At 50.9% G+C, this 13,819-nt stretch overlaps 2 protein-coding genes across 2 annotated transcripts; both read right to left on the bottom strand.

Annotated features, from left to right (window-relative positions):
* Positions 1 to 512: 512 nt before the first annotated feature.
* On the bottom strand, positions 513 to 6,396 carry LOC149324752 (uncharacterized). The gene has a single exon (XM_089565292.1). The coding sequence runs from the start codon at positions 6,361 to 6,363 to the stop codon at positions 5,098 to 5,100; it is 1,266 nt and encodes a 421-aa protein (XP_089421418.1). The 5' UTR covers positions 6,364 to 6,396; the 3' UTR covers positions 513 to 5,097.
* A 4,532-nt stretch (positions 6,397 to 10,928) lies between these two features.
* On the bottom strand, positions 10,929 to 13,115 carry LOC149324751 (uncharacterized). The gene is made up of 2 exons (XM_089565291.1): positions 11,643 to 13,115; positions 10,929 to 11,483 (listed from the first exon to the last, which is right to left on the bottom strand). The coding sequence occupies exons 1-2, from the start codon at positions 12,837 to 12,839 to the stop codon at positions 10,974 to 10,976; spliced, it is 1,707 nt and encodes a 568-aa protein (XP_089421417.1). The 5' UTR covers positions 12,840 to 13,115; the 3' UTR covers positions 10,929 to 10,973.
* Between the last annotated feature and the right edge of the window lie 704 nt (positions 13,116 to 13,819).

Raw genomic sequence — 13,819 nt, 5'->3', positions numbered from 1 at the left:
GTTACTAGCCAAAGTACAATTGGCCCCGTTTGAAATTGGCGCACTGTGACGTCATGACCGTTTCGACCAACTGAAAAGCGTGACATTCTCTGTCGACAACTGCTGCTTACAACGATGAGACATTAAAGGCTTTCGCCTTAATACTTATTAACTGCTCATTACTTACGCTCAAGCTTCACCTTGAGGAGTGGAACGCCACAGCGTGTTGTAGCGCTGCCAGGCAGTCCGCGGACCGCCACCACCCGTTCGGCTCGATGCCTTGCCCTTTGAACGCGACGCTTTTTGAGGAAAGGAAATTGCGCAGTAATTCTCTGTCATCTCGGTGGACACCCGAACCCCATCGTAGAGGAAAGGAGGAACGCCACCACCAGTTCAGTGCGATGCCTTGCCCCTTGAACGCAAGGCTTTTTTGAGGAAAGGAAATGGAGCAGTAGTTCTCGGTCATCTCGGTGGACACCCGAACCGCACCGTACAGGAAGGGAGGAAGTGGGAATTAAAGAAGAAAGAGGGGCCGTAATGAAGAAACTGAAAATTGTATTTGAGGAGGGGAAATTACGCAGTAACTGTCTCGCATATCTCTGTGGACACCCGTCGAAACACGGATACATCTGCCGACACATCTGCCGACATGGCTGTCGACACGGCTGCCGACACGGCTGCCGACACGGCTGCTAACGAGAGTATGAGGCATTAAATGCTTTCGCGTTCAAAGCATTTCATACAACAATTTACCGACGAGCAAGTCGTAGAACCGAATGGGCGATGGCGTTCTGAGGACTCCCTGGCAGCGTTTCAAGACAATCTCGCGTTCAGTTTAGAGGCGAAGCTTAACATCTTAACCACACATCAGTGAGTGACACATGCAGCAACGCGCTTTCTCGACATGTCCGGCAGATTGGCGCCCTATCACCCTACTAAATTCAGATTACAAAGTATTAGAAAATTACTCGTTCGTCGTCTACGGGCTCTCCTTGCGTCACTTATTTCCTGCCACCAGGTTTGCTCCATCCCAGGCCGTGAAGTACATAGTTTATCTTCCTTAACTGGAGACATCCTAGCGTATACTTTACGGCGGCGCACACGGGGCCCTTGTTTCCCTTGATCAAGCGAAGGCGTTCGACTTAGAGCACGAGTATGTTTACGGGACGCTGGATGCTTTCGGTTTCCCACCTTCTTTAATGCTTCTGATTAAAGAGACGTATACAGAGACATTAAGGCGGAAGCCTTTAATGCCTCATCGTTGTAAGCAGGAGCTGTCGACAGAAATGTCACGCTTTTCAATTGGTCGAAACGGTCGTGACGTCACAGTGCGCGAATTTCAAACGGGGCCAATTGTACTTTGCCTACTAACCATGCAATCAATTAAAGGGATCGTTTAGTGATGCTCCAAGTAAGTTTGACTGAGTTTAATTAATTCCCTACTTAACCAAATAGTAAAACCTTTCTAGTCACACCAGATAAATAAATAAAACACAGGAAGAAATTTGCCGAGCTTGCGAATCGAACCCCGGTCTCCGGAGTGAGAGTCGAGCACGCTACCACTCCGCCATGCCAGCTTTTTTTTTTTCTTTATTGCATGGGCTTTGGCTCATGACATTGCACAACAAAAATACACATAACGCTATATACATACGACACTGTCGTGGTCAGCCAGCACGAGACTGGCTTCGTCAGCTTAAAATTCCCGCAACATACACAACGGCTCTAGTCTTGAGAGCCACTCGGGAGGCTCCGCAGCTGCTTTTTGGATTGCAAGAAACCAGTCCATGCTTTCCCGAAAATAAATTCGGGCCGGTTGTGCGTCTTTGTCACAATGGTAGCCTGCCATTCTGGAGCGCCATATACAGTGGAGGCCCAAGAGCATTATGAGATCAAAAGGTGTCCCATCCTCATTATCAGTGCTTAAATAGCGAATTCCGTGCGCGTCAAGTGGTAGCTCTTTCTTATTGGTCCTTTGTAACACGTCCCAAAAATAAACCCCTTCCCAGCAGTGCAAAAACACATGGTCTATTGTTTCAGGCTGTTTACAAATTAAGCAGTTCGATCCCCACGGTAAAAAGAAATCCTTTCCCTCTAGAAACTTTTTAACTGGTAACGTCCCGGTGTGTAACTTAAAAAAGAAAGTCTTTACTCCTGGTGGCACCTGCATTTTCTTCACCCTTTTTAAAACATCCCCTCCCGGGCCTCCACTGTACAAGGCCCTGTACATGGGCTCTGGGAAAACAATATCACAAAGATCATTGTACAACTCTTTCCTTTTGCTTTTCCACAAATAATCGGTGGAAAAACGTGCCGAAAGAAACCGAACGCTTGCTACAATCTCTTTGTAGTAACCAAAAGTTCCACCAGAGAGCTCTTCTGTGGATACCACAAACTCCGGCAGCAATCGCCGCAGCTTCACTTGGCACACGGTGCGCAAGAACGGGTCTGTGACGTCGCGAAAAAACAAAAAACGGTTCACCAGCTGCCTTAAAAAGAGGTGCCCTAGCCCTAGCCCCCCGTCTTTTACCCGCCGGAACAGGTTCGTTCTGCTACAACGTTCCCATTCGGACGCCCATATGAAAACTGCAAAAATCCTGTGTAGCTTCTGAACGTTCACACGCGAGCAATGCAAAACCTGCATCACATACCAGAGTTTGCTAATAGAAAAAAAGATTGCAGACTGTAGCTCTGGCGAAAATTGAAAGGTTGGTGCCTTTCCATTTCCCAGCTCGGTGACGTGCGTCTTCGGTTGGCTCTTTCCAATAGTCCTCGCTATCGCGATAAGCATCGAGCGGAACGCCCAAATACTTGCCCGGGGTCGTCGCCCACGGTACGTTGGCGAAATGGTCCGGGTGGGATGGCCACCATCCATGCCAGAGCCCAAGGCACTTGGACCAGTTAATTCCGCTACCTGTGACTTCGCTGAACGCGCGTACACACCCGACACCTTCACTTATGCTCCCCTGATCAACCGTAAATACTGCAACGTCATCTGCATAGGCCAGCAGCTTAACTTCAGCTGCTTGTAACCTAAAGCCATTAATACTATTGTTTTCTATGATTTTCATGCACAGCGTTTCGATGTAAATACAAAACAAGAGAGGGCTGAGGGGGCAGCCCTGACGCACCGAACGCTGCACGCTAATGGGGGCCCCCAGACTCTTGTTAACAATCAGCCTCGTCGTGCAGTTTCGATACGCCAGGGCTACACCCTTACGGATAACTGAACCGACGTTCACGTGGTCTAAAACGGCAAACAAAATTTCATGAGAAACACAATCAAATGCCTTTTCAAGATCAATCTGAAGCATCGCTACTCGCCCATTGATGTCATCACAGCTTTCAAGCACACTGCGCGCTTTGTGAATGTTGGAAAAAATTGAGCGCCCTTTGATTCCACATGTCTGGTGGGGTCCAACAATATCCGATATCACTGTCTCCAGTCTACGCGCCAACACCTTCATAAAAATTTTGTAGTCCACATTAGTGAGTGCTATGGGTCGATACGCTGTAACCAATTGTAATTTCTCTATATCATCCGTTTTAGGTATGAGAACTGTATGGGAGGTCCCAAAAGACGGAGGCAATACGTTTATTTTATAGGCTTCATTGAAAATTGTACACAGCACTGGGGCAATTTTGTGCTTAAATTCTTTATAAAATGCCGCACTGAATCCATCTGGTCCTGGTGATTTTCCTAGGTTTAACTGATCTATCGCGTGCTCTACCTCGCTGTGAGTTATTGTTAGTTCCATTTTCTTTTTGCTTTCTTCGTCAAGCCGTGGCATTGCACCAAGAAACTGATGCGTAAAGGCTACTGCGTCTACAGGAGTCGATGAAAAAAGCCTCTGGTAGTATTCATTAAAGGCTTCTTTGATGTGGTCAGTGTCTGCCGATAAGATACCCCCCATTCTATTTTATCGATGTGATTTCTTTCAGCGCGCGCTTTTTCTAGACCAAGAGCACGTTTCGATGGCGCTTCGCCAGCAGCTGTGTCTTCCGCCCTTGCCCTCACTAGTGCTCCGCGATAACGCCGTTCTTCCATAAGCTCTATCTTTTGTTTTGTTTTCCTGACATCTTCTATCCATTTCCCAGGCTCTTTGCATTCCTGCTTCATCAACGTTTGAAGCAGTGACCTTAGCTCAGCTTCGTCTTGTTTTTCCTTATAACGAATACATGTCGCCCTTTCTATTGCTTTGATTTTTAAAGATTCTTTACTTAGCTCCCACTGTTGCCAAATCCTCAGGTTCTTGCGCGGGTTTATTTTACCTATTTCGTCCTTTACTGCTCTGCAGTAGATTTCGGCTTGAAGAAGCGTGTTGTTTAGCTTCCACATTTCCCACGAAAATGCCTTGCTTCGGTTCACACTTCCCAGGCAGCACTCAACTAAACAGTGGTCTGAGAAGGAGACTCCCACAACTTCATAATGGTTGCAAACAGGGGCAAGGTCGACTGATGCGTAAATGCGGTCCAGCCGTGCATGGCTTGTGCCCTGGAAATGAGTGAACTGCACTGTTCGCGCACCCCCAATAAGTTCAGCCACATCCTCAAGGTTTCTGTTCTCGATCATTCGCATCAACACTGACCTATCGCGCGCGTTAAGAACACAATTGAAGTCGCCTAATACAATGAGCCTCCTCTCCGTACAAAGGCGCTCTTGGAGGCTTTGGAAAAAGGCAACCCTTTCCTCAACCACATTCGGCGCGTACACAGTAACAATGCGCCACTCATTGCCGTTCAGACAAAAATCAAGCACAATACACCGGCCATACACACACGAAAAATAAGCCTGCACCTCTAGCCCCGGCATCTTCTTTACAAAAAGCACGCAGCCAGCCGATGTTCCCACTGCTTGACTGACGACAGCATAAAATCTAGTCGTGAAACGTCGCACCATGTTGTCGGTTCCTTCGTTGCCGTCCACTTTCGTCTCCTGCACGGCCAATACATCTATCTCGCGCTCCGTAATAAGTCGGTACACCTGACCTTGTTTTTTCCTTGCCGCCAGGCCCCTCACATTCAATGTAGCGACTCTAAAGGCGGAGGCGGGAGCCATTTTTACGCAAGAGGAAGGAACCAACAGCATGGTGCTTACCTTCCACGTCTAGCGCGCCGCTAGACGCCACTGTGGCAGCCGGTATCATCCGGCTCAAGAACATCAGTCTGCTCGCGTAGGACCTTGCCTGCGGAGGAGTACCGTTTGTCAGCCGCATGGTTTGGGCGTGGCCGTAACGACGAACGCCGGGCTTGAGTCGTCTTTGCAGGGGGCTCCTCGACGCCGGGTGCTACCACTTTGTCCCCTTCAGGGCTGGCCTGGTCATGGGAACGCTTCGCCGGGGTGTTAAGGGGGGGCGAGACGCTTGTTGTGCGGGCGCCGGTATTCTCGTGGTGGTCCTCGTTCAGGTCCTTTCCCTCGACAACTACGGGCTCTGATGGGCACGCTCCGTTCTCTGGCGTCTCGTTAGAGACGCCGAGGGAGCCTCCCGTCGGCTGTTGGCTCTCTGGTTCGTCGGCCGCTTTGGTGTCGTCACTGGGAGTCCCTGACGTCGCAAGTGTGGAAGCCGACTTGCCCGCCTCGTCCGTACCAGTGGCTGCTTCCTCCGCCTCGGCGATGTCCATGAGTTCCGCAGTGTCGTTCGCCTTTCCGACCCCGGTAGCTGACGCGTAGGTACGGACGCAGTCCGCGTCCACGTGTCCGTAGCGCCTGCACAGGGAACACCTGGGCACCTTGCAGTCGCGGCGAACGTGACCCGTGCCGTGGCAACGCAGGCACTGCATCGGTCGCCCAGGGACAACAACGAGGGCCAGCTCACCGGCTACTCGGACTTGGTGTGGCAAATCATCCACCTTTACTCCCGGCTTCAACTTCAGTAGCACGGTCCTGGTGGTCGAGCCTTTCTCCTTCAAGCCTTGGACACGCCAACGCTCCCGCGTCACCTCCGTCACGTTGCCGAACGCCGCGAAAGCAGTCCGGATGTCTTCGTCCGCCACACCATGCAGCATCCAATGCAGGCGCAGCTTTACCTGCTGATCTTCAGGGTCGAAAATAATGCACCGGCGCCCTTTCACTTGTAGCTCTTTGCAGGCAGCAAGTTTCTTCGCAGCTTCTGAGGTGCTCATCGTCACCGCCCACACGTGGCTGATCTGATACGCCCCCAACGCCACGACGTCGGGGAGCGCACCAGCGTTGGCCAGGGCGTCCCGAAAATCTTCCACCCTGTAGGGCCTCGCTCTCACGTCTCCGTGAAGAAACACCGTGTTAAGAACAACACGTCCTGTAGGCAAGGTAGGCAAAACAATTTCATATTCCTGATCTGCGTCGGCAGCTAACCTGTTTCCGCGGCCAGCAAGTGCCGCTATCGCCGCTCCGCCGGAGCTCATGATCCTGCGTCCGTCACGCTCGGTGGCCGGAAGCTCGAATGCACTCCGCCATGCCAGCTCGATGGTTTGGAATAAACAAAGGTGCGTCTAGTGAGTACGGTGTCTTCGTTCACTCCCATCTTCCTCCCTTCCCGTTACGGCGTGGTAATGGTGTCCACCGAGATATGAGAGACAGATACATTTCCTTTCCTTAAAAAACGAATTCACCGACGAGCAAGGCGTATTTGTCCGCGTTTCAGATTGACCCAAGTTGTCGTGACGTCACCGAGAGCGAAATTTGACGGGTGTCCACCGAAATATGTGAGACAGTTACTGTGCAACTTCCTTTCCTCAAATAGAATTTTCGACTACTGTCTACTGAGATATGTGAGACAGTTAATGAGTAATTTCCTTTCCTCAAATACAATTTTCATTTTGTTCATTACGGCCCCTCTTTCTTCTTTCACTCACACTTCCTCCCTTCCTGTACGGTGCGGTTCAGGTGTCCACCGAGATGACAGAGAATTACAGACCATTTCCTTTCCTCAAAAAGCGTTGCGTTCGAAGGGCAACGCACTGCGCCGAACACGAGGTGGCGCTCTTTGGACTCCGTGGCAGCGCTACAACACACTGTCGCGTTCCACTCCTAAAGGCGAAGCTTAAGCGTCCTTAATTGGCAGTTAGTTAATGTACCAACAAAATGTGCAGTGAACAATCGCGTAGCAGAATGCAGCACTCAGGCTTTCGCCTTTCACCAGTGTAGCCGCTAAAGTTCCTCGTAATTTTTTCAAGCACTCGATGCCCGCCAAGTACCGCATTTGACGATCGCCGCGGTGTCCGTCACGGTTGTCCGCTCTCCCCTCTGTTAGTCAGCATGAGAGCCTTTCCTCTTGTCAGTCAATCGCCACTCTCTTATTAGAGGTCTGGCCTTGCCAGGAAGCAAAGCGGTACGCGTCACTGCTTATGCAGGTGACATCACTCTATACTTAGCTGATCACCGCAGCCTGCTTGAAGCATTAAATGTTTTTTTGTGAATACGCCTTCTTTTCGGGAGCTCCTCTTAATTACTCGAAGTGGTGGTGAAAATATTTTAATGAAATGGTTTAGGAGGTTGTAGCCGTGGTTGGAGCTCTCAGTCCGGAACCCCATTGGCGTAGGCTGCTGTCCGGGCTCTTTCGATGAGTTGCTTTTGACTCTTTCCGTCCGAGCTGGACAGAGCTGCCTCCCACCCCTCCTGCGTTGGCTGGTTATTAACAGTGATCGCCTGATTTCGTTGGCAGGCCCATACCATATGGTACAGGTCCGCCTTCTCCCCGCAGAATTTGCATTGTGAGTCAAATGACTCCGGGTCTATGGCATGCAGTCTTCGTGGGTTGTTGTAAGTGTTGGTCTGTAGCTTTCGGAGGTGTTGTTCCTCCCCTTTATCTAGTGTCTTAGCCGGCGGAGGGTAGACCCGACGGGATAATCTTAAGTACTGAAGTATGTCATTGTAAGTTAGTAGTGGGGTAGGAGGTTCCACGGCATCCGCACTGGGTGCCCGGGGGAGAAATGCTCGGGCTGAGGCATGTGCGCTCTCGTTCCCTGGGATGCCCTGGTGACCTGGTACCCATATTAAGTGTTTGTGTGTGGGTTGGTAGCCACGGATGTAGCTATCTTGCAGGATTTTAGCTGCTAGCGGTGCGACCCTGCCCCTGAGGTAATTGCGATACGCTGTCTGTGAATCTGTGAGAATGTTTATTGAGCTAGTGTGTGTTGCAGCTAGAGCAATCGCCACTTCTTCCGCAGCCAGTATGTCCTGGCTAGCCAGTACTAGTCCGTCGACTGTTGTATTTTGGTGCACTACCGCGACGGCCGTCATTCCCTGCTCGGGACCCGCAGCATCGACATAGAACACGCCCTCGCGCCCGCCGTAGTGTCTTTTCATGGCTTCGGCTCGTGCTTGTCGTCTTGACTGGTGAAAATCAGGGTGCATATTCCTGGGTAGTGGAGCTGCCTTGAGTTGTCCTCTCCATGAGGCTGGGATGTCGGTTTTGGCGTCTAGCTGTCGGGGGCAATTGATGTTTAAATCACTCAGGACTTGTCGGCCAGTTCGAGTTGTGGAGAGCCGTACCACCTGCGCCGTAAGGTGTGCCTCTATCAGCTCATCGATCGTGTTGTGCACACCCAGTCGCAAGAGCCGGTCCGTCGATGTCGCAAGAGGGAGTCCCAGGGCCTTCTTGTAGGCAGTTCTGATTATGATGTCGAGGTTTTTGATGTCACGCTTCTTAAGGCGGAGGTAGGGCGCTACGTAGACGACGCGGCTTACAACGAAAGCCTGCACCAGTCGCAGAGTATCGTCTTCTCGCATCCCCGATTTGCGCGTCGTTATCCTGGCGATCATCCTGGCGACTTGCTCGCTCACGAGCCGTAGTTTCTGGAGGGCAAGAAGGTTGTTGCCGTTGTTATTTATGTACAGACCCAGTATCTTCATGGTCTGAACTTCCTTGATGGGTGAGTTGTCTACGCGGATATTGATGGTGTCTTGATTCTTGCGTTGACGGAAGACTAGCAGTTCGGATTTTTCGGGTGAGCACGTTAGTCCACACGCCCGGGCATAATTTTGAACTGTTGTCGCTGCGGTTTGTAGTTGTTCTTCAATCATTCCCATACTTCCCGTGGTTGTCCAGATGGTTATATCATCAGCGTACAGGGCGTGGCGTATGCCCTGTACCTGATTGAGAAGAGGTGGGAGATTTAGGAGTGCAATGTTGAAGAGAAGTGGGGATAGTACTGCCCCTTGCGGAGTGCCTCTCGTGCCCATCTTCACTTGCGTTGTGTGTTTTGAGCCGGTGCTGATGTTGACGGTTCTGTCCGTAAGGAAATCGCAGATGTACGAGTAGGCTCGCTGTCCGCAGTTCATGCTGTGGAGGTTGTTGAGGATTGTGGAGTGTTTGACATTGTCAAACGCTCCCTTGAGGTCAAGTGTTAGAAGCGCTCGGTTACTGTTTGTGCGTGCGGGATCAATGACTTCACGTTTGATTTGCAGAAGCACATCATGGGTGGACAAGTGTGCCCGAAATCCAAACATCGTGTGTGGCAGTAGCTCATTGTCCTCAAGATAATTGGAGAGACGGGTGTGGACTGCCTTTTCCATGAGTTTGCCTGCACACGACGTGAGGGATATGGGGCGCAGGTTTTCAATGCTGATTTTCTTGCCGGGTTTGGGAATAAAGTGTACATTGGCTGTTTTCCATGCTTGTGGAATGGTGCCGGTACGCCAACATTCGTTTATGTAATCCGTGAGTTGCTGCAGAGCCTCCGTGCCGAGGTTGGCCAGAAGTCCGACAGTAATTTTGTCTTGTCCCGGGGCTGTGCCTCGGCGCATATCTGCTAGTGCTGCAATGATTTCCTCTGAAGTGAAATCTCTGTCTAGGTCTTCGTTCGGTTCCCCACGGTACTCCTTATTGTAGGGTTGTGGGTCTCGCGCGGTGCAGATATAGCGACGCGTGAGTTCATCCACGAGTTCATGATCCGTGCCTTGAAAGCTGTGTAGGGCTCGATGCAAATTTCTGTGTTGTTCACTCTTCGCTTTCGGAGGGTCAATTAGGCATCGCAGAAGGTTCCATGTAGCCTTGGTGTCTAGGCGGCCTTTGAGGGATTCGCACTTCGTTAGCCAATTGGTGCGACCGAGGTCCCATGCGTATTGGTCTGCTTGAATAGTAAGCTTGGCTATTCGAAGTCTTAGTTTCCGATTGTGTCTTTGTTTTTTCCACCGTTTTATAAGACTACGTCTTGCTTCCCAAAGGTGTAGGAGGTGGTTGTCAACAGCTGGGTGGTCCTCCGTGGTGGCAAGAGACTTTGTGAGCTTTTCTTTAAGGTCGAGAATGGAAGCCGCCCAATCTTCGTAGCTGGTTATTTGTTCGGATGTGGTTAGTTTGGTGTCCTTTCTGAATGTCTCCCAGTCTGTAATTCTGGCTTGCCCTCGTGGTTTGCTGTGCTTGTTGCTTTCGAAGATGGTCTGCAGCACGTAGTGATCGCTGCCTAGGGTCTCTCCTGTATTGAGCCACTCATAGTTGCGGGCATTGCGGACGAGCGTGAGGTCGGGAGAAGTATCCCGCGTTACGCTGGTGCCGACTCGCGTCGGGTGCTGCGGGTCCGTGAGTAGGGTCAGGGCCATGTCAGCGATGGCGGATGCTAGTTTTCTGCCTTTCGTGTCTTCCCTGGGGTATCCCCATAGGGGGCTAGAAGCATTAAAGTCGCCAACTATAGCTAGGGGAGCTTTTTGGGCTTCTCTTAGGGCTTTAAGAAAGATCACGTCGAAGGCTACGCGGTGCTGTTTGGGGCGACTATATATATTGAGTATATAGGTGCCCTTGCTGTTTCTGTGCTGTGGCAGTATTTTTATGAAGGTATATTCAATGTCGCTGTCTAGATTAAGGTCTACAGTTATTGCCGTGCATGATTTGTGGACCAAGATGCATGTCGAGGGATTTGTTTGATGTGTTGAGTATCCTCTGATCTTAGCCTCCATATTCACTTCTAGCAGGGCTATTATTTGCGGCGTATCGGGATGAGAGTCTATGTATTGCTGTAATGTTTCCCTCTTCCGTTTTAGTCCCCTGCAGTTCCACTGTAGGATAGTAAGTTTATGTCTACGTTGTGGAGCCATGTTGAACACTAGAAACTTGTGCCTCATCATGTGGTGCGCCCTCAGGTTGTAGATCTGGCTGAGTGCTTGGCAGACGACGAGTTCCCATTTTACCCTGCAGCTTTGTGCCTCTGTTGTGAGAACCATCTGATAATTCCTGAAGTTTGCGGTCAATTCTGATCTCCTGCGATTGCATCCTTATTAAAACTGGTTCGAGGTTTTCCATCATGGGTTTAATAACTGATTCGAACATACTTTTGATTGTCGTCTCGATCATAATTTGTAATTTATTTTCAATGAGGTCTTGAATTGTTTTTTCCAAGCGAGTGATGCGTTCCTGGGTTTGGGGGTGCTCTGTATATTGCTGCTTTAGTGCCTGCGATGGTGGTGCCTGCGGAGTTGGTGCCTGGTGGGGTGCGTCTGGTGTAGTTGCTTGCCTCTCGGGGGTGCCAGCATCTAACTGGTGTGGAGACGGAGGGTGTAGCTCTGCCCTATCTTCTTCCATCGGACATGCCTGTTGCGTCGATGGAGGTAATGTGTTGTTTGGATTGACTGCGATGACTAACTTCTGTTTCAATGTGCTATTTTCTGATTTTAGTTGTTCAATCTCTGCTTTAAGTCGTTTGTAAGCCAACGCTTCGGGGGAGGAGGCAGCTACATCTGCCCAGCTCACCTTGCTGCCGTTGCGCTGCTCCTTGTTATGGGGTCCTGTTGTCTTCTCGGCTGGACGACTGCCGTTGTTGTGCGACACATTATCGGTAGTCCCAGGTCCATTGCTTGAAGAGCGTGAGCCGGGTGGTGCTGAGTTGTTGCTGGACTGGTCCTGGTGGGTCAGTCGGTCCCCGCTGCTCGATGGACCTCTGCTGCCGGACCGGTTCCGAAGCCTGGATCTTGACCGGTGGTTGAATTCTCCTGTCTTGGGCTTGGTTTTTTGTGATGTTCGGTACTTGTACTTGCACTGATTCGACCCCATGGAATGTGGACCTTCGCAGACCGTGCACTTGGGTTGGCAGTCGTGGGATTCTGGAACATCTTGCTGACCGCACTGCGGACATCTTGACTTCGAAGGGCAAGGGCAAACATCCGCCCGGTGTCCAAGTTTCCCGCACAGTGCGCAGGCTGGCGTTGTTTTCTTGTATAGGCGTACTGGAACCGCTTCACCATAGTAGAAGACGTGAAACGGAACCTTTCTTCCTTCAAACGTGATGGCCGCCACGTTGGAGGAACCTAATTTTCTCACGCTCACCACTGGTGCGTCCGGGGAGCGAAGCGCGTTCGTGATGTCTTCGTTGGAAACCCTCGGGTCCACTTGTATTACTCCTTTGCAAGTGTCGTCGGAGGGGCGGAGGTAGGAGTACACTGCCTGTGCCTTGTCCCCAAGCTCAATTTCGTGAATTGCCAGGATCTTTCTGATTATTTGGGCGTCTCGCACCCCGACGACGATGATGTTCTGTTCCCATATGGGCCAAACGCTGAGCTCGGCTGAGCCCTTGTCGACGCCAGCAGCAATGTGCAAGGCGTTTCCGACCGCGTTGCTTCCCCTGAATTTGCTGAGATCCAGCGTTCCTTTAGGTTTGATTATGATCACTGCATCTTGCTTGTCCAGACGCGGCTGCGGAGGAGGCTTCCAACGCTTGACTTGCGTGCGGGGCGTCTGCTGCAGCGGCGTATCCCCTGCCGCGGTGACGCGTCCATCTGGCGTTCGACCTTTTTGCCGTGCCGAGTGGTTGTCACGGGCTGATGCGCGTTCCCACTCTTCTATCTTGCGTTGGATAAACGCCTCCGTAACCTTGTCGAAAACTGGGGTTTTCGCCTGCGGCATGGTGACAATCTGCATCCCCTCCGGGTCGTATCCCATCAGGGTCGTCATGGTTTGCGGCAGAATTTGCCCGCGGAGCCGCGGCGGGCAGCTGAGTCGTGGCCTAACTGTTAGGCTTAGCAACTCGCGCGATCCGCTTGGTCTTCAAATTCTCGAAGGATTTGAGAAAACGGTCCCACCTGAACAAGGTTGGGTGGTCTCCTCGTTGTTCTGGAAGTGTAGCCAGATGGTGTCGCAGCGCTTCGGCAAATGCTTCGGGAAAGGATCATAAAATTCGGCGGAGCCGACGTGAGACACGTCCGCTCTTCCCGACTGCTGAGGCGCGTCCCCCAATTACTCGAAGAGTCGCTTCTTTTTTGTGGGGTCTACCCAGACTCGTAATATATCTGCAATACCTTTGCATTGGTGCGCGCAGATGCGCATTTTACGTGTGACCTACGACTGTGCTGGAATATGGGATGGTGTGCGGTCTTCGGTAGTCGAAGACATCACAGCTCATGTGCGAAGGGCGCAGACATTCGACCTGCCTCCACTTGAGTGGCGCTACCTAGTTCAGTTAGTAATTCTCGGTGCCTTCTGCTACCTCTGCTACACTGTTAAACCACCCCTCCGTGTCATAAGGTGGGTGCAGGCCAGAGTTTCTTTTTTTTTATCTGTACGTCAAAGCTTTCCTGTACTTTATGATAGCACCATTTCTTTAGAGCGGATTTAAGGCACATCATGGCCATAGCACGCTTCACGCTTATCGAGTGCGTCGAATGTACGACAACAATTCCTCGCGGGCACGAGGACGATACATCCAGCAAACAACTTCATCAGTAATGGCTATTTAAAAACTGTATTTTGTTTTCTTTCACGAGTTCACAAGTAAAATCCAAACCCTTGACATAACTAAAACCAGATAAAATATCCTGCACAGCTTGCGCGTAAGTCAAGAACGATTGTTTAGTCAATATAATTAGAAATCGTGAACTTCCCTGAAGGTCTTCAGAACTTTGCGTGCGTCAAACGCCCCCGATAAGGTGCTGTCA

Source organism: Amblyomma mixtum, unplaced genomic scaffold (assembly GCF_055824585.1).
Source record: "Amblyomma mixtum isolate Tamu unplaced genomic scaffold, ASM5582458v1 scaffold_19, whole genome shotgun sequence".
Lineage (NCBI taxonomy): Eukaryota > Metazoa > Arthropoda > Arachnida > Ixodida > Ixodidae > Amblyomma > Amblyomma mixtum.
Note: the sequence above shows the minus strand (reverse complement) of the source record. Positions and strands in the feature narration are given on the sequence as shown.